This window comes from Tenrec ecaudatus, chromosome 1 (assembly GCF_050624435.1).
Source record: "Tenrec ecaudatus isolate mTenEca1 chromosome 1, mTenEca1.hap1, whole genome shotgun sequence".
NCBI lineage: Eukaryota > Metazoa > Chordata > Mammalia > Afrosoricida > Tenrecidae > Tenrec > Tenrec ecaudatus.
Window position 1 is genome coordinate 30,090,434 of NC_134530.1, and position 26,803 is coordinate 30,117,236.

The window sequence follows — 26,803 nt, forward strand, 5'->3', positions numbered from 1 at the left end:
TGGTGGGGACTGTCTCGTGACTTGCAGGTGCGCTAAAACGCATCTCGACCCAACTTGCTGGTCTGCTCACGCACACGCCTAGCGGCTTCAGGAAGCGCTGGGCCAGGGGCGAGGGCTCCCCGCTTCCCCTGGGACTAATCCTCCCACTGGCCACCAGGTGGCGGCCGTGCACTGCGGCCCCAGGGCGCGGCTTCCAAATGCCCGCGGAGCGAAAGGGGCGGGGTCTTCAAGCCCCGCGTAGGTCACTCTGCTGCATTAACCTCACAGGGCCTGGTAGCCCCTGAAGTCCCAAGGGCAAGGGTGTGACCGTCGCCTGTGCTAACAGGGCCCTTCTTGACCCCATCTTGTCGCTGGGTGAGGTTGGAGCACTTGCCTTAACCTCCCAACCCCGCCAAAATAAAAACAAAACACTCTTGGAGGAATGTCAGGTCGCAGAGGGAGAGAGATCTGAAGGCAGTTGGCCAGCAATGGTGGCTGCTAGCTCCATGACATGCCTGGGCTGCCAAGTGCAAATTATCACGGAGTTTTATTGAGTCCTGTACAGAAGAGAAATGCTCTGCTATGGGGGTGGGGGAATCTAAAAGGGATCCCTGGCTCTGGGCAGGACAGTGGTGTCCCCAAACTCCCTCCCTAGGGACTCAGGATCAAGCTCTTTATAAACATAGCCAACAAGTCTAGAAGCTGGGCAGAGTGGTGGCAGAGCCCCAGACTCAGGGTCTTCTGTTTAGGGTTTCCCCTTTTTGTGTGTAAAAATCAAGACTGGCCTTTGGGAACCATGCTCCCTACAAGTATTGCCATTGGGTATGATAGAGTGTCACTCAAGATGACACCTGGGTCAGCCTGAGGGTGAGGACCATGGCTAGTCCCTGTCCCCACAGGAAGTGTGGGTCCATGAAGGCACAGCAGCATTGGCCAGATGCAGTCCCTCCCTGCCTTGCTCACGGTGGTCAGCTCCTCTTCCAATGACCCTGCACCCAGGGACTAGAGAGTCCTTCTAGGTCTACATAGAAGTAGCCCCACGCCCACTGACCTCAAGGATGGAAACTTGAGGAGGGGGTGGGGGGTGGTGAGGACATGGGTGTGGCCACTTATGGGCGGAGGCAGTGCTGCAGTGAGCTTCCTCCAGGTTGTCATTGTCACGTCTAGGGGCCATCTCCAGGAGGAAGGCCGGGAGAGGCAGCCTTGTGCACTGCTTCCAGGCCACAGCTGCCTCTGAGACTCTTCTGCAGACAGACTCAGCAGGCCTCTCCCAGGCCCCAGGGCAAAAAGCCCAGCCTGTGAAGGGCCAGGGGCTATTCAGGAGGGAGCAGAAAGAGTGGTGGGTGATGCCCACTTGCACAGGTCAGTGATGAAGCTGGAGATGGGAGCCCCACTTCCCTTTGGCATCCAGCCTCTCCGACATGCCTGCAGTCTTCATGGGAGGTGGCTGGCGGGTGGGGACAGGCAATGATGGCATGTGATGAAGGACGAGACACTAATGTGATCAAGGTGGCCATGGTGCCAACGATGATGTACAACAGTGTTGTGCTTAGCTGGAGTGGGGATGGGGTGGTGTAAGCTCCCCAGGGGGCCTCAGGCCTGGGAAGCCCCAGTCCTCTCCGAGGCCAGGGAACACTGGAGAAGATACTCCAAACAGCCCTGAGAGATAACAAGGATCACCTGCTTACCACAGATGGGGAAGCTGAGGCAAACAGCTCTGAGGAAGGGACAGCTGTGTTGGGTTCTGAAGACCCCTTGTTTAGAGACCTGACACCTACCCAAGGTGTGACAAGAACAGTGACCAGTTGCCTATGTGCTGCTGACTTCAGCTTCCCCTCCTCCAGGCTGGGCTTTGTTCCTTTCAATGGCCTCCCTGCCTCAGGACCCCTGCCACAACCCCTGCTCAGGTGCCACAGGGCTGGGTGGGCATGGCTGGGCGTGCACACCATGCTTGGTGGCCGGCCTCTGGGCCTGTCTTTCAGTCCAGCATGGAGGTGCCAGGCCTGAGCTCCCAGGCTGCCCTCCTTGGGCTGGTGGGCGGGACCGAGGTGGGATCTTTGGTCTTGGGCCCCCGCAGAAGGGCCTGGCCTGTTCGCCTCTGGAGGTTGGGAGGCCAGCGTACTCTAATACGCCGAGCCCAGCGAGTCCGAGTGCAACGTGACATACCCCGAGGACTCGGAGGGCGAGCTCAGGAAGCTGCTGGTGCTGCCGCTGCCCCCGCCGCCAACCATGCGCAGACCGCCGGGCTCGCCCCACGAAGCGCTCAGGCCTGCGCGAAAGGGCCCGAGGGGCGTTGGCAGGTGCGGCCGGAGGCTCAGGCTCGGCTGCAAGGCACCGCCTTGGGGCGCCTGCGGAGCGGCGGGCATCCCCGGCCCCGGGGACCTCGGGGGCGCGGGCGGACGGCGAAGGGCCTGCGGCTCGCGCTCAAAGGCCGTCAGGGCAAAGGCGTCGGGCAGCAGCGAGGCCGAGGCGGAGCGCGCTCCGGGTCCGGGGCGGCGACGCGGGCAGCCGGGGCTGCCGGGGGTCGAGTTGGCGGTGCGGCGCGAGCAGCCGTCCAGGAGCCGCAGCGACTGCAGGCTCTCGGCGGAGCGTCGGCGCGGGCGGAACGGGGGCGCGTCCTCGGCTAAGGCCAGCAGGCTGCCGCAGCGGCGCACCGGGAGCACAAGCTGCGCCAGGGCGGCCAGCTCCTCGCTGGAGCCCCAGCGCGGCAGGAGGGCGGGCAGCGGCACGGAGGCCCACACGTCCACGTCGTCGTGGGAGAAGCGCCGCGTGGGTGGCACCTGCGGGAAAGGGGCGGCGGTCAGACCAGTGGTCCTTTTCCCAAAGCTCAGTTTAGGGGCACTGAGCCCCAAGGAGATAGGAGGACCACCAGAATGGCCTTCCCAGAGCATCTGGGACAGGGACTGGGGTGTTTGACCTCAGTGGACCACTCAGAAATGTCACACTGGGGCAGAGGGTGTCACCTGTCCCCAGAGGGTAGCAGCCTCCTCTGTGGCCCCCTGGGCATGAGATGAGCCCCCATACACATGTTCCTGGCCTGCTTGGTCCCCACCTGCAAGTACTGCATCTTGTCCTTGGGCAGGGGCCGGAGCTGGTAGAGTTGGGGCAGGCCTCCCTCCAGTGCAGAGAGCTCGTACTTGGCCATCCTATCCAGGGCCACAAAGTCTGTCCTGTAGCTGTAGTCGAGAGAACGCTCCAATACCAGGTCCTGCGGCACCCCACCCTCCAGGCTGGACTCTGCAGGGCAAGGCAGGGGCTCAGGGTCAAACATGGCCAAGCTGGCCCTGAGGACTCATCAGGCCCAATGCCAGCACTGATCCCCTTTAGCCGGACACGGGGAAAAGCTCACCGGCAGCCAGGCTCCTCACCTGGAATATGGGTGGAGGTGGGCTTTCCCCCCGGAGCTGCAGGGGACACTGAATAACACATGCAAGGTCTACAGAACCTACACGGGCGAGGCTCAGTCTAGGGCAATACAGCTGTTGGGGTCAGCAGGCAGTCCAGGGTCTCCAGGAGCCCCTGGGGCAGTTCTCTCGGGGACCCCTGAGTGGGGAGTGGAGTGGGCCTGGGAACCCAGTGGTTCCTAGAGCTTCTAATACAGGGGTTCTCCACCTTCCTAATGCCGAGATCCTTTCATACAGTTCCTCATGTGGTGGTGACCGCCCCAACCATAAAATCATTTTTGTTGCTACTTCATCACTGTCAATTTGCTCCTGTTATGAATCAGGCAACCCCTTTGAAAGGGTCGTTCGAGCCCCCCAAAGGGGTTTCGACCCACAGTTTGCAAACCGCTGCTCTAATAGGAATCCTGCCATGGCTGAGGGGTAGAAGGTGTGCTCTGGGGCCCATTCAGCCCTATGCATGGTTCCCAGTATAGCTCAGGAACCTTCAGGGTGACACAGGGGATGATCTGACAGCTGTGCTCCTGCTGACCCAGTGACCACACTCATATATCACTCTTCAGGGCCACACAGGCCCAGCCTCACCGTCATCCGACTCCTCATCATTAGCCATGAGGGCCATGCACTTCGCCCAGACAGCCTTGACGTCAGCGCGGTAGTGGTCGCAGGCCCAGAGGAAGGCGGGCAGCAGCAGGGCCTGGGCCACGGAACACCACAGCACACACAGGACCATCCAGGGCGCCGCAGCATCTGCCCGCAGGCTGCTGAAGCTCACCACCTGTGAAAGGATGTGGCCTGGCCCTGAGGACCCTAGCCTGGCCTTCCCGCCCCCCAACATCCAGAGCTCTGAGTTCCAGGAAGAGTAGCCTGGGAGGGAGGAGGTCTTGCTCACCAGGAGCAGCCTGCTGCCCAGATCAACAGTCTACCCCTCCTCCCAGTGTGCATCGCCCTTCACAGTGGGCTGGACAGCACTTGGCACTGCCCGTGCCTGCGGATGTGATCTTGATGGAACACAGGGTCTCTGCCAATGTAATCAAGTTCAGATGAGGCCATACTGGATTAGGATGGGCCCTAACCCCGTGAGGAGCCCTGGTAGCATAGTGGTGATGCATTGGGCTGCTAACCACAAGGTCACCAGTTCAAGACCATCAGCTGCTCTGAGGGAGACTCACAGTCTCAGAAACCTATAGGATGGATTGTCTCTGCCCTACAGAGTTGCTATGAGTTGGCACCTATTCGATGGCTGTGAGTTTTCTAACCCAATGGCAGGTGTCCTTGTGAAAGGAACTTGTCATAAGGCGACCTCCATGTGATGTCAGAGGCAGCGGCTGAAGTGACGACAAGTCTACAAATCTAGTGTAGAAACTCCCAGAAGCTTGAAGAGGCAAGTAGGAACCGACTCTAGCCTTTGAAAGGCACGTGGTGGCTTTGCTGACACCTTGATTTTGGACTTCCTGCCTCCCGAAGGCAACTTCTGTTGTCGTAAGCCAACCACTCTATGAAGCTTTGCTACCACTGTCCCCGGAAATGAGACCTGGAGAGGAAGTGTGGGACCTGTGGCCACATGCTGGGTCTGCCGTCTGCAAGCGGAGTCGCCCTCGGTAAGCTGCTAAACCTCACAGAGGCTTCGTGTCTCAGTAGTCCCATGGGCTACCAACACCCTACACAAGGCAGGACTCCCATCGTCAGTGCCAGTGCACCCATAGGCAACACCACTCATCTGTCGTTGGAAGTCTATGTGGCTCAGTATTGAATGGCTTTCAGGAGAGCTTCCAGATGAAGAAGGACTAGGAAGAAAGGTCTGGTGATTGAATTCCAAATACCAGTCAATCAAAAGCCCTCCCTATCATAGCAGTCCCCTACGCAGCCGGTCACGGGGATGGAGAACCAGCAGCATTTTATGTCTTGGTGCGTGGGGCTGGCATGAATCCGCAACCAACTCAGAAGCGCCTGACGGCAGCAGCCACCACCAAGGAAGGAGTGGACAAAGCTGGGACCCTGATTTGGATTCTGGCCTCTGGAAAGAGGAGACAAGTGCATTTCGGTTCTTTAAAGACACCCAGTTGTTGCCGTTCCAGATCAGACACCCTTCTCCAGTCACCCGGGAAAACTGTGGGCACATCATGCTGTCTCCCGCACCGTCTTCATGGAATGGGCCCAAGGAGAGGAGAGACCGTTCCCCTGTGGCATTGCAGGAAGACTCTGGCTCTCCAGTCGCCTGACATGGGCTCATATCCCTCGGGGCTACCCTGACTGTGGTGGCCTACTTGGCCCCTCTGGAAGCCTCACTTTCCAAATCTGTAAAATGAGAATGATGCCCGTGGCCACTTCAGAGATAGCGCTCGGGATGTGACCAGGGCTGCCCCAGAACCCCCACCCTCCACAAGGGCCCCCGCCCGGCACACTCACACACCAGCACAGGGAGGCCCATGAGGCAGTCGTAGATGATGACGACGGTGGCCACGAGGCCCGTAATCTGCAGCGAGGTCTTGGCAGGCTCGGAGCCGTCGATGGAGGAGCGGCGCTTACCCTGGGCATCCTCCACCACGATGGCAGGCACGGTGAAGGAGCGGTGGTCGGCCCGGCGCCAGGCCTGCAGAACCAGTGTCTGGAAGAGGGTGATGGCGGTGCAGACCACACCCATAGCCACGCTGCCGCCCACCAGCAGGAGGAAGCAGACGCCGAAGCCCAGGCCAATCTCGGCCACGATGAAGCGGCAGCCGTGGGTGTAGAAGCGTTCGCTCGTGTCGTGCCAGCCGACGGCAGGCAGGGCCGATAGGATGAAGGACACCATCCAGATGCCCATGACCGTGTGCACCGCCTGTTTCTTGGCGTTGCTCAGCCTGGCATGGGGGAGGAAGGGAGTGGGCCTCACTCCCAGCATCCCCCCAGGGGCCCCAACCACCCCTAGGCCCCAGAACACCACAGTCACACCAAGCCATCATGGCACGGGCCCTGTCCCCTACCCAGCCCACACGGGCATGCTCCTGCAGCCCAGAGAAGCTCCGTTCCGCCCCTCCTGAGCTCCCTGTCTGCCTGTCCTGGGAGTGAATGTACGCAGGTACAGCGGGTGCACATGGGCATGGGCCAGCACATCCCTGCTCCAGGATCCAGGCTGGACACTGGCACAGACACACCACACACAAGGGCTCCCCGGGCTCACCGGTAGTTGACCGGCCAGCGGACCATCCACATCCGGTGGTAAGAGAGGGAGGTGACGGAGAAGCAGGTGGCCAGGGTGAGGGTGTAGAAGGTGGAGACGAACACTTTGCAGAGGCCCTCGTTCCACTCATAGTCGGGGTGCTGGCGCCGTAGCTGCACCACGGCGTAGGTGGCGATGGGCACGGCCACGTTGAGCATGTGGGTGGCCGCCAGTGTGCACAGCAGGAACTCCAGCGGCTTCCACTTCTTCTGCTTGGCCCCGATGCTGAGGATGCCCCAGGCGTTGGCCAGCAGGGAGAGGCCGCCACACACCAGCCAGCCAACTGCGCTGCCAGGCAGCCGCGGCTCCTCACTCATGGTGCCGAAGGGGAGCGAGGCCGGGTGGCTGGGGCATCCTCCTCTGGCCAGCCTGGGCTCAGAGCAGCAGCCCTCCTGCGTGCTGGCTCCAGGGGATCGGCGACCTGGAGTATCTGCAGCGGGGAGGCCAGAGAGCCCTCAGCAGATCTCCCTGGGGAGCGGTCAGAGGGCCAGCCCATGCACCCTGTTCTGCCTGCTCCTGCCTCAGGCCAGGCTGCTCTGCGGGGGATGGGGAGGGGCTCCTGCCCCTGTTGCAGGCACCCTGGGGCCTGTGTGCCCCAATCAAGAACCAAACCAGCTCCCTTGGAGTCTATCCAGCTGATGGCAACTCGAGGGTTACACAGAAGGACTGAGGGTAGAACTCAGTCCCATGGGGATTGCTGGGCTGCCGTCTTTACAAAGCAGATCGCTGGGGATTTCCTTCACGGGGCTGCTGGCTGGCCTCAAACGGCCAGCCTTGGGGTTAAGCAGCCAAGCACAAAGTGTCTGTGCCACCCAGGGAGCCTGGCCTGCATATGACATGACATGCCCACCAAGTGCACGCTCCCTCACTTGTACCCATTGATGGTCAAAGTTTGGAGTGTGGGCATCCTCCGGGACTGGCTGGGTGCCCTGCCCCATCGGTGCCTGGTCCTGCCCCAGAGGAGGCCCTCTTGCAATCCAACATTCTAGAATGCTTGCACAGTGCCCTGGTTGGGGACGCTTGTCTTCGTTTGTTTCATTTCTTCTGGTCAGCTCCCAAGAGGACTGAGTCCCCCAACGCTTCCTGTTTTCTCCTGACCCTCTGACTGACCTGTGGGGGAGATAAGAGCTTTCCCCTCTGCGGGGCTCACCCTGGGCATGGGACAGTGTACCTTGTCTGGTCAGCCCTGGCTGGGCACTCCTGGCAGCACCTGGCACCAGTGCTGCTGGGTTTGAATTCCTCCTCAGCAGAGAAGGACATGCTGTGTGGCTTGGCCAGGCTTCTGTACCACTGTCCCTCTCTGAGTCAGGGTCTATGAAGCCCCCTCCACAAATGTCACGTCCCTAAAGCCCTGAGCCCGGGGCTCACGCACAGTGGGCGCTGTAGGGGAGACGTCAGAGTGTGTGCCGGGGCGAGGCAAAAGAGCACAGACTCTGTAGATTGGAGCCTGGGGGTTCCTCAGAAAGGTAAACACAGAAGGGCCTGGTGGCCCATCAAACCCACTCTCGGCTCCATGTCCAAGCGTCTAGAAAGGAAGGCCTCCACCCGAGAGTGTACGCCCATTACTCACAACAGCCCCCAGGGGAGAGCACAGTGGTCACACGCTGGACTGCCAGCCACAAGGTCAGCAGTTTGAAACCACCAGTCAGCTCCGTGGGAGAAAGACGGGGCTCTGGACTCCTGCAGAGTTGAAACTCACGGGGGCAGCCCTACCCTGTCCTATAGGGTCGCCGTGAGTCGGTGAGTTTGGTGTTGGTCTATCCACAGGAGAATGGACAAGCCACAATGCGGTTTCGCCCTCCAACGGAGGGCTCCCGCCCTCAAGGAAAAGGGGGTTCTGATACAGCTGAGGGCGGGGCTGGAGCTGAAGGAAACCAACCACACGTGGCCAGTGATCCCACTTAGCAGCGCCGCCCGGGGAAGGGGCGGGATTGTTTAGGAAGCCCTGCATTTGTTTCTGTGTGTTGGGAAGGGAATGTGGCCAAGGCGGTGGATGACTGAAGCCCCGTGACTGATGTAACTGAAGTCACAATTGGACATGTGAAAAACTGTCTTACATTTGTTTTGTGTGTTGCGGGTGGCAACAATCCAAAACAAAATCACACCCTGGGCCTAGATCTTGTGCCCAGCGGTGCCCTGGGATAGCAGTCAGTACTGTGTCCTGGGCAGCTCAGGCAGCGGGAGTCCAGAAACAACCTGGACACCAGGCTTCACTCTGAGGACAAAGACCTACAGCCTTTCAAGTGAACCTGGGACACAGGCTGCTGAGAGGGAGGCAGGCAGGCATTGGGGACTGGGCAGTGAGGGCCTCTCTCTGGTTTTCACAGCCTCCAAGCCCTCTGCTGCCTCCGATCCAGGTCCCCCAGACAGCCCCTGGCCAGGCTGGAGCAAGCAGCATGGGAAACTCTGTCCAGGCTCAGGCCTGGCCCATCTCCCCTGTCCCCTGCCCCCACCCACCAGCCTGGCGACTCTCTTGTCTTTCTCTTGCTCTGGCAGGAGGCAGAGCTACAGGACCCTCAGGGGACTCACTGCTGCCCAACTCAACACCCCCACACTTAGGACAGACACCCCCAGTGTGTCTGGCCTGGAGTTCTGTTGGCTGGCTGTGCCTCACTCTCTCTGGACACTGGAGGCTCTCTGTCTCATTTATCAGTGTCCCTCCTTCTCCTGGCCTGCCCCAGACCCCAGGGTCTAGTGGCGGGGGGAGTCTAGTCTAGATTACCCATGGAGGGTAGGGAGGGGGGAAGCCAGGGAAAGTCCCTCCTAGAGTGGTGAGGAGTTGGGCTGCTAATTGCAAGGTCAGCCATTCAAAACCACCAACTGGTCCAAGGGAAAAAGATGAGGCTCTCTATTCCCATAGAGTGACAGTATCGGAAACCCTCAGGGGCAGTTCCACCCTGTCCTACGGGGTCCCCAGGAGCCAGAACAACTTGATGGCAGTCAGTTTGTTTGTTGTTTGCAGGGGGCAGGTATGGTGTCCCTTCTCCACCTGAGACACAGGCAGGGGTGGGACTCCTGTCGCACGGTGTTGGGGCAGCAAGTTCCTTCTCTGGGACTGGGGTTTCTCAGCTGTAAACAGGGGTTCACAGCACTTGTCTTGTAGGTTGTGGGGATGGGGTGAGTTACTCCAGGTAGGGTGCTGAGAACAGAGGAAGCGTTGGATAAATATCTGCCCCCAATCCCATTCGTTCATGGAGTTGTGCAGCTGCTAAAGGTCAGCACGTAGTTGTGAGCTGCCTTGGTGAGCTTCAAACCTGTTCACTGTGACCTCTTCCAGGAGAGACGGCCATGGGGGGGGGGGTCCACCAACGCTTGGCAGTTCCTGGGCACTCAGAGTGGGTGGGGTGGGCCAGAGACTGCACTAAATCAACTGGAGGTCCCAAGGGTTCCCTAGAATCTCAAACAGGAGCCCGGCACGGCAGGTACCTGGGGGTTGGGCATCTATTTCTATATGCCGTGGCTGGCTGGTGGCGTTCATGGGTAAGCCTACTGAGCACAAGTTGAGTGGTTTGGTCACTCATAGGGAGAAAAACGAGGTTATCTGCTCCCATAAAGATCTATAGCCTCAGCAACCCCCTATAGGCTTGTTGCTATGGCGTAGTGTAACATGTTGGGCTGCGATCCACAAGGTTGGCCGTTCAAAACCACCAGCAGCTCCAGGAGAAAGACTGGGCTTTCTACACCCATAAACAGTTACAGTCTCGGAAGTCACAGAGGGCCTCTATGAATCAGTATTGACTCCATCGCCGTGAGGTTTTTGAGTTTACAAGTCATATTGGCTTGATGGCAGTGTAAGTGTGTGTGTGTGTAGCGGGGGGGTATGTTTCCTAACAGATTGGGAGGTCTCCCTCGGACTCTCTAGCAGGCCCACTGTCTGGCCCATGACCCTGCACAACCTGCCTGTCTGTTCATGGCAGATGGAGGGTGTTCAGGAGGGTGCCATGGGCAGTCCCTGCAGAGCCCTTCTCTGTCACAGTTCTGCCTAGCTAGCCTGTGGGAGGGAAACTGTTTATTGTGACCCACTCTGAGAAGAGGAAGCCGTGGGGGCCACCAATGCTTGGCAGTTCCTTGTGGCAGGAGGCTCTGAATCAGAGCAGGGTACTGGTCTCTCAGGCAGTGGCGGAGGTGGGATGGGGGTGGGGGGAAAAGGGACAACAAGTCCTGCAGAGAAGGTCACTTCTATTAGCAGTCCCAACAATTGTGTACAATAGGTACTGTTGTCCCCTTGCATTTTAAAGGCAAGCAGAGGCAGAGAGAGGTCAGACACTTGTCACAGATCATGTAGCCATGCGGCTGGGCCTGAATCCAGACCTCAGCCGGACACCCAAGTCTTTGCCTCTCCAAGCCTAGCTAATAAGTTTTGGGAACAATGTGCCCAGAGTGGAGGTTCTTTCTGAGCCTCCTGGTCCTGCAGGATATTTCCTGCTGCCCCCACACTGCAGATGGGATGACCAAGGCTCTGGCCAGCATGGGGCAGAGTGGCTGCAGGGAGGTTGAATTCAGGCACTGGCTGAGCCCAGTGGCCCTGGGATGGGGTAGGAATCCTTGAGATTGGGAGGTGGGCACCCGGTTTCCAACTGCAGAGCAAGAGGGAGCGGGCTGCACAGGCTCAGGGCACCCTCTGCCTCTAGGACGGGTGCCACTGTCCCTCCCCCGCCCCACCCCCTTAGCAGTGTCCACTGTCCAGACCTCCAGCTGGGCGGTTACATTTAGGGTGTCGCCCTCCCCTGCTGGGAAGTTTCTCCCCCAATCAAAACAAAGCTTTCCCACAGCAACTGAGATGGCGCTTCTGCACTCGCAGGCGGAACTGACATCCACCTAGTACAAGGGGATTGCAGCCCCCAGGAGTGACCTGCCCTGATCAGACCCACTGGACTGGAAGGCTCCCGCCTCACAGGGCCTGTGGGCGGATCCAGGGCGTGGCATCACGTCTCCGGGCCAATGAGGTCGCGTGGTCCCAAGGCTCGATTGCGCAACAAAGAGAACCCAGAACTTGAAAGGATTCCCCGGGCTCGGCTGTGCCCTCCGGCTCTGCGTGGCCTCCGCCCGAGAGCTGCACTCCGCCCCGCCCGCTGCCCAGCGGTTTCTCAGGGGCCGGGGCAGGATCGCAGGCACGCCCCTCGCCCGTCCCCCCCACACCCCGGCGCCACGCCTGCCCCCACCTCCCAGGCTCCAACCCCCAGCCCCCAGCCTCAGCTCGGCTCTCCGCCCCAAATCTGTTCTGCCCTCCGCGGTCCCCAGGGCCTCCCCGTCCCCAGTCCAGTTCAGCACCTGGGGCGCGTCCGGGCGAAGGCCCGGGTAAGGGACGCTGGCGGATCTCAGTCCCTGATGTCCGTAGGCAAGGGGGGGGGCGGTCCTGGACCTTCGCCCACCCCTCCGTACCCCGGGACGAGGCTGCCAGGCCTCGGGACTGGAGAGACGAAGGGAGGACCGACACCAAGGAAGTTAACCAGAAGGTCCCCAACTTGGGGGCTTTTGCAGCCCCAGGCGGGGCTCACGCGCCATCGGACAGCCCCCTCCCTCCCACCCTCCCGTCGCTGCCCGGAGCAGGGCGGTGCCGCTCACCCTGTAGACTGGCGCCCGGGGCTCCAGCGCGAGGATCCCGCCTCCGGCTCCGGCGCCCGCGTCCCTGGTCCGAGCGCGGGCCGCCGGGGACCGCAGGGGTGGCCGGCGGCCGAGAGGCCCGCGGGCCGGGGCATGGTCGCGGCGGCCCCAGTGGCCGGCGCTCGCTGGGCTCGCTCGGCCGGCCCGCCCCCTCTCTGCGCGGCCGCCACAGCGCTGCGCTCCCGCCGCTCGGCTGGGCTCGGCGGGCGGGCGGGCGGCCGGGGGCGGGGGGGCGGAGCAGGGCGCATGCCTCACCGCGGCCGCCGCGCCGCCCCCCCCAGCGCCCCGCCCCGCCCGCCGCGCGACCCGAAGGGTCGGTCCCACTCGCGCTGGCGAAGGGATGCGCGGCTGGATCCCGGCGATCCCGCGCCCCCTCCCTGCCGCCTCGGGGTGCCTCAGGCCTGGGCCCTGGGGGCCGGAGGGTCAGTGGGGACCAGAGTGACCATCGGAACTTGGGGTTGGGGGCGTTCTGGGAGATCTTCCAGACGGAAGTCATACCCAAGGGAGCCACGAGGCTGGGAGGACCCGAAGGGACCGAGGTTTTTTAGGATCTGGTTGGGTTGGAAGAGAGGACCAGTCCTGGAAGGATGTCAACTTCTCTTGGGGCCTGAGACCCCGCGGGGAGTCCTGAGCATCCGCTGGTGCTGTGCTGTCCTCTGCAGGGAAGTTTCTCCGCATCGCCACAGCGCCCGCAGCATTTGAGAAGGGACAGTATGTCAGCACCAGGGTTGCCACCTTCCCCAGGGGATCTGGATGGGTTCCCAATGCCACATTAGCGCTCCAGGTTGCGGTTGTCACCTATGGATTGGAAGCTGCAGGCGGTCTCATCTGGGACTGAAATGGCCCTACTTGATGGGGACACAAGTGATCCCTGGAAGCCACCAGAGGGAGTAGCTTTTACCATTTTGCCTTCCCTCCAAATGAGGACTGGTGTGGCCTCTGGGAAGCCCCTGCCCACACCTACCTGGGTTCTGAAGACTTCTGAAGACCACCCCCTGGCTGCCCAGGGGCACAGCTGTCCCAGCGCACAGGGGGAGGCACCTATGTGGGCAGCTCTGTGCTGGCCACAAACCTACAGCTGTCACAGCAGTGCTGGGTGCCTGCCTGGGCCCAACAGAACTGCCCTCACAGCCCGCCCCCCTCCCAAGCAGGAGTGAGAAGCCGCAGGAGGGGGCCCTGGTGTTTGTGGGGCCAGCCCTGTAAGCGCCAAGGCCTCAAGTGAGTTACAGGCAGTGGGAGCCTCAAATGGGGTCCTGGAGACCTGTGTGGCCTCTCTATGGCAAACTGTCCCTCCCCCTGAGTTAGTCAGAGGATTCAACCACCCTGAACCATGTAGGGCTTTCTGCCCAGCAGGCCTGCGCCTGACCCGCAGCCTCCCACAGCCCTGTTGCCTTTGCCATGGCGGGCCCGACTTAAGAAGAAGACTTAGAGAGGGCAGAGAGCTCAGTTTATTCACCGCTGCCCCCTTGGACTGCCCCATGGAGCAGACGCATGGCCCGAGAGCCTTTCCCATGCATCTGTCTACACTGTGTCTGCTCCTCTTGCACTGCTCAGGGCCAGCATCCCGTGCCTTGTTCCCTGTTGTGGGGCTGGAGCCCCGTATGGGTGAGCAGTGGGTTTTAGGTACCAAAACCACACTGATGAACAGACCCACTCAACAGTCCACACACAAAAACTCACGACCATGGGGTGGATTCTGATTCATGGCAACCTGATAGGGTAGGGTAGGGTAGGGTAGAAACACCCCTGTGGATTTCTAGGGCTGTAACTTTTTACTGGAGTAGAAAGCCTCGACTTTCTCCCAAGGAGTGGCTGCTCAAACTGCTGACCTTGTGATTAGCATCCCCGCTTGTAGCCACTGTGCCACAGGGTGCCCTTAAAACCTGCAACCCAACTCTCAAGCTGCCCAGGACTAAAGCAGGAGTCTGAGGTCAGGGCCCACCTCCTCTGCCTCGGGGATGGGCTGGCTGCCTGGAAGAAGTGTGGGGGCCTGGGGCATGGGTGGGCATTGGCTGGTGTCAGACCGGGCTGGTTGTGAACCTTAAGGGTAGGTCTCCTTCCCATCCAAGGCCAGGGCACAGGAGACTAGTGAGAAGTGGCAATGGGCAGCGCTGGGAGGCTGAAGCTGCCTGAGGTCAGACTTGGGGGTTGAGGGGCAGGGTGGAGCCATAGGGCCTCACTGCTCCCTGGCAGGAAATATCCATGCCAGCTGGCATCAGGGCCCAAGACAGAGTCCAAAGGCTTTTGGCGGGCTGTTTCTGCACATCTGGAGCAACGCATTCTGGCTCCCCGGGGGCCCTGGGTGAGGCTGCAGCTGTTGGCAGGCAGGGCTCCTTTCCAGGTGGCAGGACAGATGTGGGGGCTGCAGACCAGCCTGTGCCGGGAACATTCAACCAGCAGCCACGGCCCGGGATGCTGGGTGGAGTGGCTATTATTCTCAGTCATCGAAGGGTAGGTCCTGACCCCTGCCGTGGCCTTGGCAGCTTATCTGACCCCTGAGACTGCTGCAGCAGATGCACACAGACAAATGGTGACAGACAGACAGATACACACCGCAGTTACAGACATCCTCACACAGATAGTTGGATAACCACTTTCACGCCCTACACGTGCACAGAGACACACGTGACAGAGGTGAAGGAACACACAGGCTGACAGACACCCCATGCCCCACATGAGCACAGGCCGAGGCTCAGCCCCCACCCCAGGAGATCCCTCCTACCCATGTTGGGGGTCCTGAGGCTCTTGGAAGAGTGAGGCAGAGGCCTCAGTCTTGGCTAGCACCTGCAAAGCCAGGCAGCTGGAAAGTGGTGGGGGGGGGACCCAGGGTCCACGGTGGAGATGCCCCAGTGGGGGTGGGTTTAGATAACAATCTGCATGGCCATCGTGCCATCAGCTGAAGGTCAGCCCAGGCTGCTGTGCCTGGGATTCTGGGGTAGAAGATGGAGAGGTGTGGGGTCCACAGAGTGCAGGGCTGAGACCACTGCGCAGAGCGGGGCAGGACAGGCAGGTGGCCATAGTCAGGCCTCAGTCTGGCCCCATGCAGGGCTCTATCACCCCATATCCTGGGCCCAGGGTCCAAGAACCACACGGATCCACGGCTCTAGCCAAACAGCGGCTTTATTGATGGAACTGGATTTCTCACGAACTTGACAGTGACAAAATACCCCGGGAACCACAGAAGGCCCTGGGCGGGACAACACTGTGGAGCATTTACACTGGACTGATATAAATAAGCTTTGGTGTATAGGTGTTTTAGGACAGAGTAGAGGTTAACACTGCGTTACAAATACTTCACACAACACCAGCTTGCCACGAAAATTGATTGGGTTTTTGGCCAAGGGGGCAACTCCTGAGGGATCTGATGCTCCGGGTCCCTTAGCTGGCTGCTTGAAGCCCGCCTGAGAGGTGTCTAGGGCTGGGGCTCCACCTGGCCCTGCCGCTTGGCCTTCATCTGCAGGTACCGCCCTTTGCCTTCCTCAAAGCGCTTCTTCTCATCCTCTGTCTCGGGCTGCAATGACATACAGAGTCTGGTTAGAGGTGAGCACTGTGCCCAACTGTGGGCACACACACTGTGGCCAACCGTGGGGCCTACCTGCCCAGCCAGCCTCCCCCTGGAGAACTTGCGGCCCCGCCTCTGGCATTCCACTGTCCACAGCAGAACCTGCCCCACTTTCCCGACAGACTGGGCCATGAGGGTCTGAATTCTGCAAGGAACAGAGGGACGGAGAAAGCCTGGTCTGTCCAGTGCCTCTCTGGTACACAAGCTGGCTGAGGGCAACGACTGACGGAGGATGAGAGCAGCAGGTGTGCGGGAGGGACCCTCAGGAGGGTGGGGGCACCTTGGGCCAACACCATCTCTCCTCACTGCTGCCTTCCTCTGAACAGCGTAAGATGGCTGGCTAAGTCCCCTGCTCGGGTTGGCGAGGGGCAGGTTGACCCGCTCAGGTCTGAAGGTTTACGCTTAACCCCTGGCCTAAGGGTTGGCAGTTTGAACGCACTCAGTGGCCCTGTCAAGATGACAGCCTAGAGAAGCCTGAGGAGCACAGAGTCACAGGGGTCCCCTCGGCAGCGGCTAGTGACGGTGGCTCTCTTTCATGCCTGTGGACTTGATGGGGTTATGAACAAGGCTCTTCTTCCCCTCGCAGCGTGGCCTGGCCTGGAGACTCACCTGGCCCCATCAGTGGCTCTGGTGGCGAGTTCTCTCTGGCCTTGCCCGGCCAGGGACTCAGGCTTACCGATGGGCCGCATCAACTGAGATGACACTTTGTGGGTGCCTGAAAGCTCAGGAAATGGGGCAGGTGTCCTTCTTCCACAATGACACCAAGCCCTGAAGCTATTTTTAGGCCAAAGTATTTTCCAGACAAATGGTGTACTAGCCGAGGAAGGAGCAATCAGCAGGGGTGGGTGTCATTTCAGACTAGAACCAGCCTTCCCCACCCCAGTGGCCCTTGGAGCCTGCTAACATTTCAGGAAACTGGCTTCGGCTCTATACGGCGGGGAGGCTGCTGTTTAGAGAGTCTCTGGCCATTGTGGGGAAATGGTAGCCTTCTCAGGGCATTTCATTGAACACCCCCCCCTCCCACCGGCTTCATGTCTGGCCCACACTTCAGCCATATTCTTGAGTCCATATGACCCAAAACAGTGGATGGAAAATGACATGCTGGGATTCCCTCTGGCTGGCAGTTCTAAGAGGGGGTGGGGGGAGCAGGGAAGACCCTGGAGTTTCCTGAGGGCTGGAGGGCTCCTAGTCCAGCCTCCATAGCCCCTGGTGCCCAGCAACTAAGGTGGCACCTGGGGCATGGCCGCAGGCTCGGTGTGCACTGGGCAGAAGGCCTCAGAGCAGGGCTGTCACATCCTTGGGCGAGTGAACGCCTTTAGACCTCAGGTACACATTCCGGCTCACCGGACATGGAGGCCAGGGTCCAGTCCCATGGTATCTGACCAGTGGTCCACAGATCCCACTCTGAGTACATGTCCCTTACCCCCTCCCTCTCCATCCATCCCGGCCTAAGTGGGACACTGGGAGTGGCCAAGAAGGCCAGGCCAGGAGCCCCACCCCATGCTTTGCTGGGCTTGCTGGGTGGGCGTGGCGGGAGAGACAGCTGGCTCCCATTCCGTAAGCAGTGGCCAAAAGCCCCATCCCAGCCAGAGGGGCAGCTGAGGGCGGTCCTTGAGGGAGGAGGGTCCTGCAACCGTGGACACAGGGAGCACACTACAGGGCACGGGTGGGGTCCTGGGGGGATGGGGCTGGTGGTGGTGACGGGGTACGGGCATGGATGGGGGTGCAGGGCTCTGCTGTTTCTGGAGCAGCAGCTGCTGCCAGGCAGGGTGGGGAGCAGGGAGTAGGAGAAAGGGGGTGGTGTGCGCTGGGTTAGAGACGGCCCCTCAGCTCGTGCTCTGGAACTGGCCTCCTCGCTAGCTGGCAGAGAATCCGCCCCCACGGGAAGAAGACAAAAGCCCTGGAAAGAAGAGGCCTTCTCAGAGGCCCGAGCAGGGCTGGGGAGGCCACAGGTCCAGAGGGAAGGACCGTCACACCCTCCAACGGGCAGTCAGCACTGCCCTGGAAGTGGGCCAACTGCCGGAGTGGGGTGCACAGGGCGAGGTGGTAAAAGGCTCCATGAAGCCAAGGCAGGGAGAGCCTGTGGGTGTGGCCTACCCAAGGCCTGGCCCTGGGGAGAGGCAGCTTGCTGGGGCCAAGGGTCTCCACTTGTGGAAGGGCAGCAAGCCACGGGTGTGTCTGGGGGGTACAGCCCCCTTAGGCTGCCTGCACCATGCATGCCTTACTCAGTTTCCTGCCAGCAACCAGATGAGGCCGCCCTGCTTCCTTAAGATGCTCCTTGCAGACAGATAGACGGGCACATTCTCTGCAGCTCCAAACCTCCCCTTGCACCTCTTCAAGGTTTTGTAGCTAAAGAGACCTGGGAGACTACGTGCCACGTGCCTCCTCAAGATCCACTAGGCTTGTAGGAACCTGGAAAGCCAGAAATCTGTATAACTGGTTCACTCCAAAGGCTTGACGGGGTCTCCTTCTTCTGCTTGGGGTTTGCTCAGTGACAGGAGCTGCCCAAGTCTGCCATCATCAGCCTCTGTGTGTTCTCAAAGGCCCCTGCAGTCCCTGTAACACTGGGCAGGGCACTGGCCATTCTCAAGAACCTTCACCCTGCCTGGTTTAGAACCGCCTGCTTGCCACCTCAGGGCCCCACCACACCACACCACACGGCTGTCCTGTAGCAGCCTCGTTGTCCTGTCCAGGTCAACCCAGCTGCCCATCAGGGGCCTGGTGGGAGTCCTGGCTCTGCGTGGACCAGCGGCATGCCCAAGCCGGATTCTTCTGTAAATCAGGACAATAGAGATGGGCGTCTGATACATACACACTTCCTGTCAGCACCTATCATGTAAGAAGCCAGCACGGAAGGCAAAAAGGAGTCGCAACCAAGCTTTTCTACAAGAGCCGCCTCTTTTGTCAGAACAAGACTGGAGCAAATATTTACATCAAGGATGCTAACAGCAGAATGAATCCTGGTCAACTAAACCTTGAACTAAAATGTTCCAAATACTGGTTTAGCTTAATTAGAAAAAGGATGCCTACATGAAGCTTTATATTCTTTTAAAGCATCGTCTACTCCCCTCACAGAAGGGTCACAAGGAAGGGATGAGTCATCCAGGGTACAGTATAGCACCAATGTTAAAACACACAACATTCCTCTAGTTATTCAATGCTTCCCCCGTCCCCCCACTATCATGACCCCAGTTCTACCTTACAAGTTTGGCAAGACCGGAGCATGTACATGGATTCAGGTAAGAGCCCTCAACACATGGGATCCAGGGTAGATAAACCCGTCAGGAACAGTAATGGGAACAGCGATCAACATAGGGTAGGGCAGCGGTTCTCAACCTGTGAGTCGAGACCCCTCTGGGGATTGAACGACCCTTTCACAGGGGTCGTCTATGACCATGGGAAAACACATATTTCAGATGGTCTTAGTAACAGACACCGCTCCTCTATCGTCTCCAGGCGGGTCCGCCCACATGCAGATATGCTGATCTGGAGAGAAAGAAGCTATCTCAAACTTTGCACTGACTTTGGCTTTTGATGCATACTGTCACAAAATATAACAATGCGGTTTACTGTTGTTATATTAAGACTGTTACCCATGCTGCACCATGCTTCACGACAAGATTTCATTTATTTGTAATTAGAAATAAGTATTTCACAATATATAACTACATATTGTTTTTGTGATTAATTACTATGCTTTAATTATGTTCAATTTGTAACAGTGAAAATACATCCTGCATATATTTGTATGACGATTTGTAACAGTAGCAAAATCACAGTTATGAAGTAGCAACAAAAATAATTTTATGGTTGGGGGGTCACCATAGCATGAGGAACTGTATGAAAGGGTCATGATATTAGGAAGGTTGAGAACCACTGGGGTAGGGGAAAGGTAGGGGGAAAGGAAAAAGGGGAACCAACTGATCACAAATATTGACGTATAACTACCTCCCTCCCCCCCAGGGACACAGAAATGTGGGTGAAGGGAGACAGTGGACAGGGTAAGATGAAAATAACAATGATTTATCAAGAAGTCGGGAGGGTGGGGGAGGGAGGGGAAAAAAAGAGCTGATACCAAGGGCTCAAATAGAAAGAAAATACTTTGAAAATGATGATGGCAACCTATGCACAAATATTATTTATACAATTGTTGCATGGATCATTTTTGTTTTTTAAATCATTTTATTAGGGGCTCATACAACTCTTATCACAATCCATGCATACATCAAATGTGTAAAGCACATTTGTGCATTCATTGCCCTCATCATTCTCAAAATATTTGCTCTCTACTTAAGCCCCTGGCATCAGCTTCTCATTTTTCCCCTCCCTCCCTCATGAACACTTGATAATTAATAAATTAATATTTTCTCACATCTTGCACTGTCCGACGTCTCCCTTCACCCACTTTTCTGTTGTCCGTCCCTAAGGGAGGAGGTTATATATCTACCCTTCTGGTATAGCCACTCTCACCACTGATCCTGAAGGGATCATCCACCCTGGATTCACTGTGTTTCCAGTTCCTATCTGTACCAGTGTACATCCTCTGGTCTAGCCAGGTTTGTAAGGTAGAATTGGGATCATGATGGGGGGGGGGGAGGCTAGGAAGCATTAAAGAACTAGAGGAAAGTTGTATGGTTCATCATTGCTACACTGCACCCTGACTGGCTCGCCTCCTCCCCATAACCCTTCTGTAAGGGGATGTTCAGTTGCCTAGAGATGGGCTTTGGGTCTCCACTCTGCACTCCCCCTCATTTACAATGATATGGTTTTTTGTTCTGATGATGCCTGATACCTAATCCCTTTGACACCTCGTGATCGCACACACTGGTGTACTTCGTCCATGTGGGCTTTGTTGCTTCTGAGCTACATGGCCACTTGTTTACCTTCGACCCTTTAAAACCCCAGAGGCTATATCTTTTGATAGCCGGGCACCAACAGCTTTCTTCAACACATTTGCTTGTGTACCCGCTTTGCCTTCAATGATTGTGTCAGGAAGGTGAACATCATGGAATGCCAGTTTAATGGAACAAAGTATTCTTGAATTGAGGGAATACTTGTGTGGAGGCCCAATGTCCAACTGCTACCTTAATACTAAATCTATACATATATGCATAGATCTATTTCTACATCCTCATATACAAATATATTTACATATGTACATGCCTGTATTTAGACCTCTACAAATGCCCTTTACCTCCTAGCTCTTTCCTCTATTTCCTTTTACTTTTCTCTTGTTCCACTATCAAGGCTCAGCTTTCATTAGGGTTTCAGTAATTCCTCTCAGTTACATTACCCTTGGTCATGCCTTACCAGACCTCCTACACCCTCCTCCTCACCACCGATTTGGATCACTTGTTGTTCCCTTGTGCATGGATTGTTTTAAGGGCTCTAAGAGCCCCCAATAAAATGATTTAAAACTTTAAAATAATGCAAGGCAGATGTTTTGAGAATGATGATGGCAACAAATGTGCAAATGTGCTTGACACAATGGATGGATGTGTGGATTGTGTAAGCGTTGTACAAGCCCCCAGTTAAATGATTAAAAAAATAAAATTAAATTCATCAAAGAAAAAAAAAAGTTTAAAATACACAAATACAGCATCATCTACAGGGGATCAGCTTGTCAACAGGAGCATAAAACGAGAGACCAGCAGCGTGGGGACAGGCACTGTCTCATGCTGGAGGACCAGGTTGGAGAACAATGTCACCGATGTCACTGACAGGTGCCTGGAGAAACGGAAGTGTGGTTTCACATCCACCAAAAGCTGTCCACCAAGGGCCACATGCTCTAAGATTCTGTTGCTATGAAATGTCCCAAATAGACAAGTCCATTGCTCCCAAGATGCTGAGGCAGAAGTCACAGTGCACATGGACCAGCCGTCCCCAGGCCCTGGCCTGGAAGACATGCTGGGGGTGGGGGGGTGTAGAGCAATTTCAAAGCCCCTACCTCGACTGTGCTCAGAGCTATCTCTGGACAGTGCTGGTGGGGTCTGGACCTGCCCACTGGCATGCTCTGGGGCCAAGCCTAGCCTTGCCCATGGGAAGAATCACACCCAAGGCTGAGAGCCACCCCTCTCCATCACCCCCCCCCCCACAACAGTGGCCCTTGTGGTCCCATGCTTCTAGTGACAGTTCTGTTCACACCTGCACGCTGAGCTGGAGGACAGATGTGCACTGGGCTTCTCCCCGAGGACTGGGACCAAGCGCTGATGCCTGAACGTCACCACCTACCCTACATGTGGGAAGTCCGACACAGGCTGACACAGAACTCGGAGTGAGGGGCCACTCGAGTGTCTAGAAAGGGGGGCTGTGGTCATCCTGTGGCAGAGTTTCCATCAGCCACCTGAGAGACCCGGTGCAGTGCCTGGTCAGTTCCCCTCAAGCACAGCCACCGACCATCCATCAGGGAGGCTTGCTATGATGCTGACTAGGTGTCAGCAGAGCTGTGGGCTAAGACTAGGAAGAAAGGTCTAGTGATCTGAAATCTAGGCCATGAAAACCCTGGCTCACAATGGCCCTTCCATAATGGAGCCTGTGTAGGGCCAGGCACCGTTTCCTTCAGCAGTGCTTGGGGGTCCCCTGAGTTAGATGGCCCACTTGAGGCACCAAGTTGGGTCTCTACGGGTCAGGAAGAGGGGTGAGCTAGGGGCTCAAGAGTACGGGAACAAGATGCCCCTCATTATCGCCGGGTGCCCCGCCCTGTAGCCATCGCTTGCAGCAGAAGCTGCTGAGCCTCAAGGCCCCGCTGCCACCAGATCCAGTCACCCCCGAGAGCGTCAGGAGTGCAGGCCACAATAGTACAGCCTGGGTGCGCAACTTGGGCGGAGGGAGAAGGCAGTGCCCAACACAGGCCAAGGCTGCCCCAGGGTGGCTTCCTACCCCCAGCTAGTGCATCTGCCTGAAGAAGGCGCCAGGGGCGGCTGATGGAGTGCAGGCGGCCAGAGAGAGTGTGCCCAGACATCAGTGAGGGCAGGGAAGGAGCCTGCCAGCTGAGCTGAGACCTTGTCTCCCTTCCCCCAGCTCTGATGGGGGTGGTGTGGAATGTTGTGGGCTTGGAGTCGGAGCCCACGCTGGCAGTACCGAGCCTCTCCCCACCACCTCGGGCACCGACCCTGTGTGCTGGTGCACAGGTGCAACTGGACCTACTGACTCCCAGGCCCTAACACACACCCGCCCCCGCCCCAGGAAGAGCTCCCTGTTGTGGTGACTAAGAGGGGCTGTGGAGGTATCAGAACCAGACAGCTGGCTCCCGGGCCTGCTGTCCCACCCATGACCCAGCCCGAATCCCTCCGTCTGCAAAGTAAACACAGGCAGAAGTTGGCCTGTTGCTGCTTCTCAGGGAAGGCTGGGCTGAGGACTTGGGCTTCTTAAGCACAGAAGGAGCGCCCCCTGTGGCCTTGACAAACCACTCCGTGGACCTGGGAGGAGGGTGCTCAGGCCTTGACTGAGGGACAGACTGTGAAGGAAGGGGCTGGGGCAATTCGGTGTGTGGTGTCCATGTAGAGGGCGTCCGAGTGGCCCTGATGGTGGCAGGGGGAGAAAGGGGCCACGGAGCACAGACGCTGGAATCCAAAGCTCCTGGGCCTGCGAGCCTGGGCACCTGCTCACCTTCAGGGCCAGGTGTTCTCTCTCATCTGTGGTGTGGGGGCCTCAGGACAAGATGCAGCCACGGGCTTTATGTGTTGTCTGGAAATGACTTCGCCAGAGCTGGCATCTGCTCTGAGGCCATCGTTAGAGGGGAGTAGGGCCCACAGGCTCCCCAGGGAGTCACTCCCACAACTAAGAGGGTCCTGGACAGTTTCCCTGTACCCCTCTGCAAGCCGAGCCCCTGCCTGCTCCGCAGCCCTGCCAGCGGCTTGGCTCAGGTCCCCCATGTCCGCCCCTCCTGGCTCCTCTTCCTGCCAGCAGCGTCTTCTGGGCTTGGTGCCCACGGAGGGGCAGCCTGTGGCTTTCAGAGCCTGGCACTGCACACCAAATGTTTTCCACGCTGCGTTTTCTGTGCTTCGAGGACACACATTTCGAGCTTGGCATGGAGGCCAGTGACTAAGTTCTCCTCTCGGGAAAATCAATCGCTTGTCCTTTTTGTAATTACTGAAGGTCTAGTGCAGAGAGGGCACTTCCTGACAGCGGAGGACTGAGCTGGCTCAGCAGGAACCCTGTGTGCAGCCCTCTCTTGAGAGCACACAGGGATGGGGTGGGGTGGGGTGTTACCACAGAGGAAGGGGGCCCAGACCATAATGAGGGCAGGCAGCTTGGTGGATAAATGCCCCTCTGCCAGGTGATGGTGTCTCCAGCATCCGGGACCTGCGGCGAGGACCCACTCTGAGGCAGAGCCAGGCTGAGTGCCGGCAGCATCTCCCTGCCCCTGACCTTGGGCTGCCGCTGTTGCTAGATGCCAACTCACGGGTACCTCATGTCCAACAGAAGGAAGCACCGCCGTGCCACGTTCGCACCCACTGTGCCCATCCATCTTGTTGGGCCGTCCTCTTTTTCGCTGCCCCTCTGTTTTACCAAGCATGGGTTCGTTAACTCTCTGCGCAGCCTATAGACACAGAGGTGACCTGGCCTCTACCCCAAAGCAGCTGGAACTTGCAAATGACCATCCCATTGCTAAGCCACAAACATCCTCACCAAGGGGAGCCTCCAGCAACTGACCAGGGTGCAGCCTGTAAGCCCCCAGGCAGAGGGGGTAGCAGAGGGCAGAGGATCCCTTTTCCATAGGCTCGGTCCCACGGCTGGGCCTCGCTGCTGGGGGTCACTGCACTGACGGTCATGCGGGGCTGCTTCATAACCACTGACAGTGAAGGCCTGGTCACAGCAGCAGTCTGCCGAGGACCCACTGGGGGCCTGGCCAGGGCCAGAAGTGGGGGGTGTGTGTGCCCGCATATGCATGTGCCCTGTGGGAATGAGGACTCTGACCTTCATGAGCTCACTGTCCCCCAGAGTCCGTCCCTGCTTCAGTACTGACCTGGGACACAGCAGAGGCCCAGCAGGCATGTGTCCAATGAACAACAAACAAATGACATCAAAACAAGAAAGCCTGTTTCAATTCCACACTGGGTGGCCTTGGTGTTGCAGTACCTAGAATTGGTGGGGACACTCAATGAGGCCACTCTGAGGACCACCTGTGCTCAGCCACCTCCAGAGGGATTGTCCAGGGGCGGGGGGCAGCGCTCAGGGCTGGGCTGTCTCACTCACAGACCTTCCACAAGAGGCCGGAGAACATCCCCCCCTGCTGCGAGTGCAGCACACTGCTCTGGGACCCAGTGGCCATCCTCGGGAAGCATGGGAGAAAGAGCTGGAAAGCTGCTTCCCGGAAAAGGCTAAGATGCCCAGTTCTTCGCTGACACAAATGGGGCCACTAGGAGCCAGAGCCAACTGGATGGCAAGTGGCCATCGGATGTAGGGCCCGCACGCACCTGGCTGGGCCCTAAGTCAGGGAGCATGCTGGGCTCTGGTTGGAGGGTATTTGCTTCAAGTCTTGGCTCCAGGCAGAGCAAGTGAGAGCCCTGGTTTCAAGGCACACAGGGCTCAGGGCCCACCGAAGTGGCAGAGGACGAACTGATGTAGGCATCAGTGCGCTGGCAGCCCTCCCCCCAAAGACGTTGGGCCAGACCCATCTGAAGGGAGGGAAAGGAGCATGACACACATCAAGAAGCTTCATGAATAATCTAGGTTGTGACTCACTCCTGTGGGCTGCCAGCAAGCTGGGGGTGGGGACCAGCTGCCTTATGGGTGGCCAAGCCCTTCCAGGAACAAACCGTGGTGCCGCTGTGCCCCAGTAACACCTGCATGTCTTAGCCCCCAGCTATCACAGAGCACCCCAGAAACTTCACTTCAGCCAGCCAGAGGGAGAAGATAGTCACGGTTGTGACTGGAAGGCCTGGGGGTGTCCATGTGGACCAATGGGACAGCCACGAAGCACCCCCCTCCCAGAGGGCCCTCATTAGCTTTCCAAGTCCTCTTAGGGCCTTCAGGCCATCTGGGACACCCGGAGGGGTCTCTCTGGGCCTCGCTGCTATCTGTGGAGACCCCGAGGCCCCAGCCTGTGCAAGGGTCCTGTGTGGGGACCTCTTTTTCCAACACTGTGGTAGGGAGTGTGCCTTTCAGTCACACCTTCAGTCCCTGTCCTGGCCTGGCTGTGGCATCAGGGATCTGTACCTGTGAACTCCTCTGGACAGATTACCAAGGAATCAAATCGACTACATCTGTGGAAAGTCCTGATGGAGAAGCTCACTATCACAGACTGAGAGAGAGAGCCAAGGGCTGACTGTGGATCATTGATTGCTTGGGTGTAATCAAGTTGAAGCTGAAGAAAATAAAAAAAAGTCTGCTGGAATCAAAGTACAGCCTTGAACACCCGAGTGCGGTGACTTACTGCAAGTCCCGAGGTTTTCAGAACAATGTTCTATTGCTATTGCTAAGGTTTTCTGCGGCTATTTCTTAATCCGTAGGAGCTGTACACAGATCAAGAGGCAGGATGCAAACAGAGCGAGGCACTACAGCATGGTTTAAATGCAAGAAAGGCGTGCCTCGGGGTTGCATCCTCTCACCCACCCGAGAGGCTGCACTGCATGAAGAAGAATGTGGCTTCAGGGTTGGAGGAAGACTTATTTTAACAGCCTGAGATGTGTAGACGACACAGGCTGGCTGGCTTGCTGAAAAGGAGGACTGAAACACTGGCTGATGAAGATCAAGACTGCAGCCTCAGTGTGGATTTCAGCTCAACGCAAAGAAGACTCAAGTCCTCACACGTCGACCACGAGGTAACATTGTGCTCCATAGAGAGAAGACTGAAGTTATCAGAATTTTGTCTGGCTTGGGTCCACAACCACTGCTCAAGGGAGCAGTAGTCAAATGACGCACCGCACTGGTGAACCTGCTGCACACCACTTCTTCAGAGTTTTGAAAAGTAATGATGTAACTTTGCGGACTGAAGGAGTGCCTGACTCAAGGACCGTCGATGTTTCCGTCGGCTGTGCATGGGGCCGACCCGAGAGCACCTAGCAGCCACAGCCACAGTCTCTGCGTTCCTGCCTAATGACTGGGCTGAAC

At 58.0% G+C, this 26,803-nt stretch overlaps 2 protein-coding genes across 3 annotated transcripts in view; both read right to left on the minus strand.

The window, feature by feature from the left end:
* Window positions 1-489: 489 nt before the first annotated feature.
* Window positions 490-12,392, minus strand: GPR153 (G protein-coupled receptor 153). The gene is made up of 6 exons (XM_075550496.1): window positions 12,148-12,392; window positions 6,544-7,012; window positions 5,794-6,223; window positions 3,966-4,158; window positions 3,032-3,216; window positions 490-2,759 (listed from the first exon to the last, which is right to left on the minus strand). The coding sequence occupies exons 2-6, from the start codon at window positions 6,897-6,899 to the stop codon at window positions 2,103-2,105; spliced, it is 1,821 nt and encodes a 606-aa protein (XP_075406611.1). The 5' UTR covers window positions 6,900-7,012; window positions 12,148-12,392; the 3' UTR covers window positions 490-2,102.
* Window positions 12,393-15,288: 2,896 nt separating this feature from the next.
* The window catches only part of ACOT7 (acyl-CoA thioesterase 7), a 121,298-nt gene continuing 109,783 nt past the window's right edge, over window positions 15,289-26,803 (minus strand). For both annotated transcript variants that reach the window (XM_075550499.1, XM_075550498.1), the window contains exon 9: window positions 15,289-15,697. In XM_075550499.1, the coding sequence (XP_075406614.1) occupies window positions 15,599-15,697 (99 nt within the window). In that variant the 3' untranslated portion in view covers window positions 15,289-15,598. The remainder of the gene's footprint in view (window positions 15,698-26,803) is intronic.

Excerpts from the sequence above, each read along its gene's own strand:
- GPR153 (XM_075550496.1), bottom strand. The coding sequence starts at position 6,899 with ATGAGTGAGGAGCCGCGGCTGCCTGGCAGCGCAGTTGGCTGGCTGGTG. Across the intron at positions 6,224-6,543 it reads CGCTGGCCGGTCAACTACCG|GCTGAGCAACGCCAAGAAAC; the intron begins GTGAGCCCGGGG and ends CCCCCATGCCAG. Across the intron at positions 3,217-3,965 it reads TGATGAGGAGTCGGATGACG|AGTCCAGCCTGGAGGGTGGG; the intron begins GTGAGGCTGGGC and ends CTTGCCCTGCAG.